Consider the following 1474-nt stretch of genomic DNA (forward strand, 5'->3'; position numbering starts at 1 on the left):
TCCAAGTACTTTTTGCTTTATTGGTGCTTTAATCCTTTTATGACCATTGGAGTATTCATCTTGTATGGTTGCTGTTTGCTTTTACTCCCTTTACACACACACATACAAAAAACACACAGAGACACACACAATAATAGATTATTCTGTTATGTATGCTGGGCAACCATTTGTAGCTCAAAATATAAAAAAATCATTCAGTAACTAACTTAACTCCCAAAGACAATTTCTCTAATTTGTTGCTATATAAACTTCTTTGTCTTCCTCTCCCTCTGAATTATTCTTTGTTTTATCTATGTGATATTGAGTACTTACCAGATTAAAAATTCCTATAGTACTTATAAAGTTCACTACAAAAAAATAATTTGTATTGAATCGGGCCACAGCCTCCAGAGCCGCGCCCTCTTCTTCCCTCGGCCTGCCGACCATGGACCCCCGTATAGTGAGCGAGCTGCGGGCCTTCCTTAAAATGTGTAAGCAGGACCCAAGCGTTCTGCACACCGAGGAGATGTGCTTCCTGAGGGAGTGGGTGGAGAGCATGGGTGGTAAAATACCACCTACTACTCATAAAGCCAAATCAAAAGAAAATATCAAGGAAGAAAAAAAACAGATAATACGAAGACAGGGGAAAACCTAAAGGCAGATGAACCATCAAGTGAGGAAAGTGACCTAGAAATTGACAAGGAAGGTATGATTGAACCAGATACAGATGCCCCTCAAGAAATGGGAGATGAAGCTGTAGAGATAACTGAAGAGATGATGGATCAGGCAAACCACAAGAAAGTGGCAGCCATTGATGCCCTGAATGATGGTGAACTGCAGAAAGCTATTAATCTATTTACTGATGCCATCAAACTGAATCCTCGCCTGGCCATTCTTTATGCCAAGAGACCCAGTGTCTTCGTCAAATTACAGAAGCCAAATGCTGCCATCCGAGACTGTGACAGAGCCATTGAAATTAATCCTGATTCAGCTCAGCCTTACAAATGGAGAGGGAAAGCACACAGACTTTTGGGCCCTGGGGAAGAAGCTGCACATGACCTTGCCCTTGCTTGTAAACTGGACTATGATGAAGATGCTAGTGGAATGCTGAAAGAGGTTCAGCCGAGGGCCCAGAAAATTGAAGAACATAGGAGAAAGTATGAGCGAAAACGTGAAGAGCGAGAGATCAAAGAAAGAATAGAAAGAGTTAAGAAAGCCCGGGAAGAGCATGAAGGAGCCCAGAGGGAGGAAGAAGCTAGACGACAATCAGGAGCTCAACATGGCTCCTTTCCAGGTGGCTTTCCTGGGGGGATGCCTGGTAATTTTCCTGGAGGAATGCCTGGAATGGGAGTAGGTATGGCTGGAATGGCAGGAATGACTGGGTGCAAAGGGATTCTTAGTGATCCAGAGGTTCTTGATGCCATGCAGGATCCAGAAGTTCTGGTGGTGTTCCAGGATGTGCCCAAGAACCCAGCAAATATGTCAAAATACCAGA

The 1474-nt window shown here is 43.5% G+C and overlaps 1 protein-coding gene across 1 annotated transcript in view; it reads left to right on the plus strand.

Annotated features, from left to right (window-relative positions):
• Window positions 1–424: 424 nt before the first annotated feature.
• Window positions 425–1474, plus strand: part of LOC101653270 (putative protein FAM10A4) — a 1817-nt gene continuing 767 nt past the window's right edge. The window contains 2 exon segments of the mRNA XM_045293546.1: window positions 425–604; window positions 607–1452. Of these exon segments, the coding sequence (XP_045149481.1) occupies window positions 425–604; window positions 607–1452 (1026 nt within the window).

The sequence above is a fragment of the Echinops telfairi genome, unplaced genomic scaffold (genome assembly GCF_000313985.2).
Source record: "Echinops telfairi isolate 266 unplaced genomic scaffold, ASM31398v2 ScPeMD7_2186;HRSCAF=2738, whole genome shotgun sequence".
Taxonomy (NCBI): domain Eukaryota; kingdom Metazoa; phylum Chordata; class Mammalia; order Afrosoricida; family Tenrecidae; genus Echinops; species Echinops telfairi.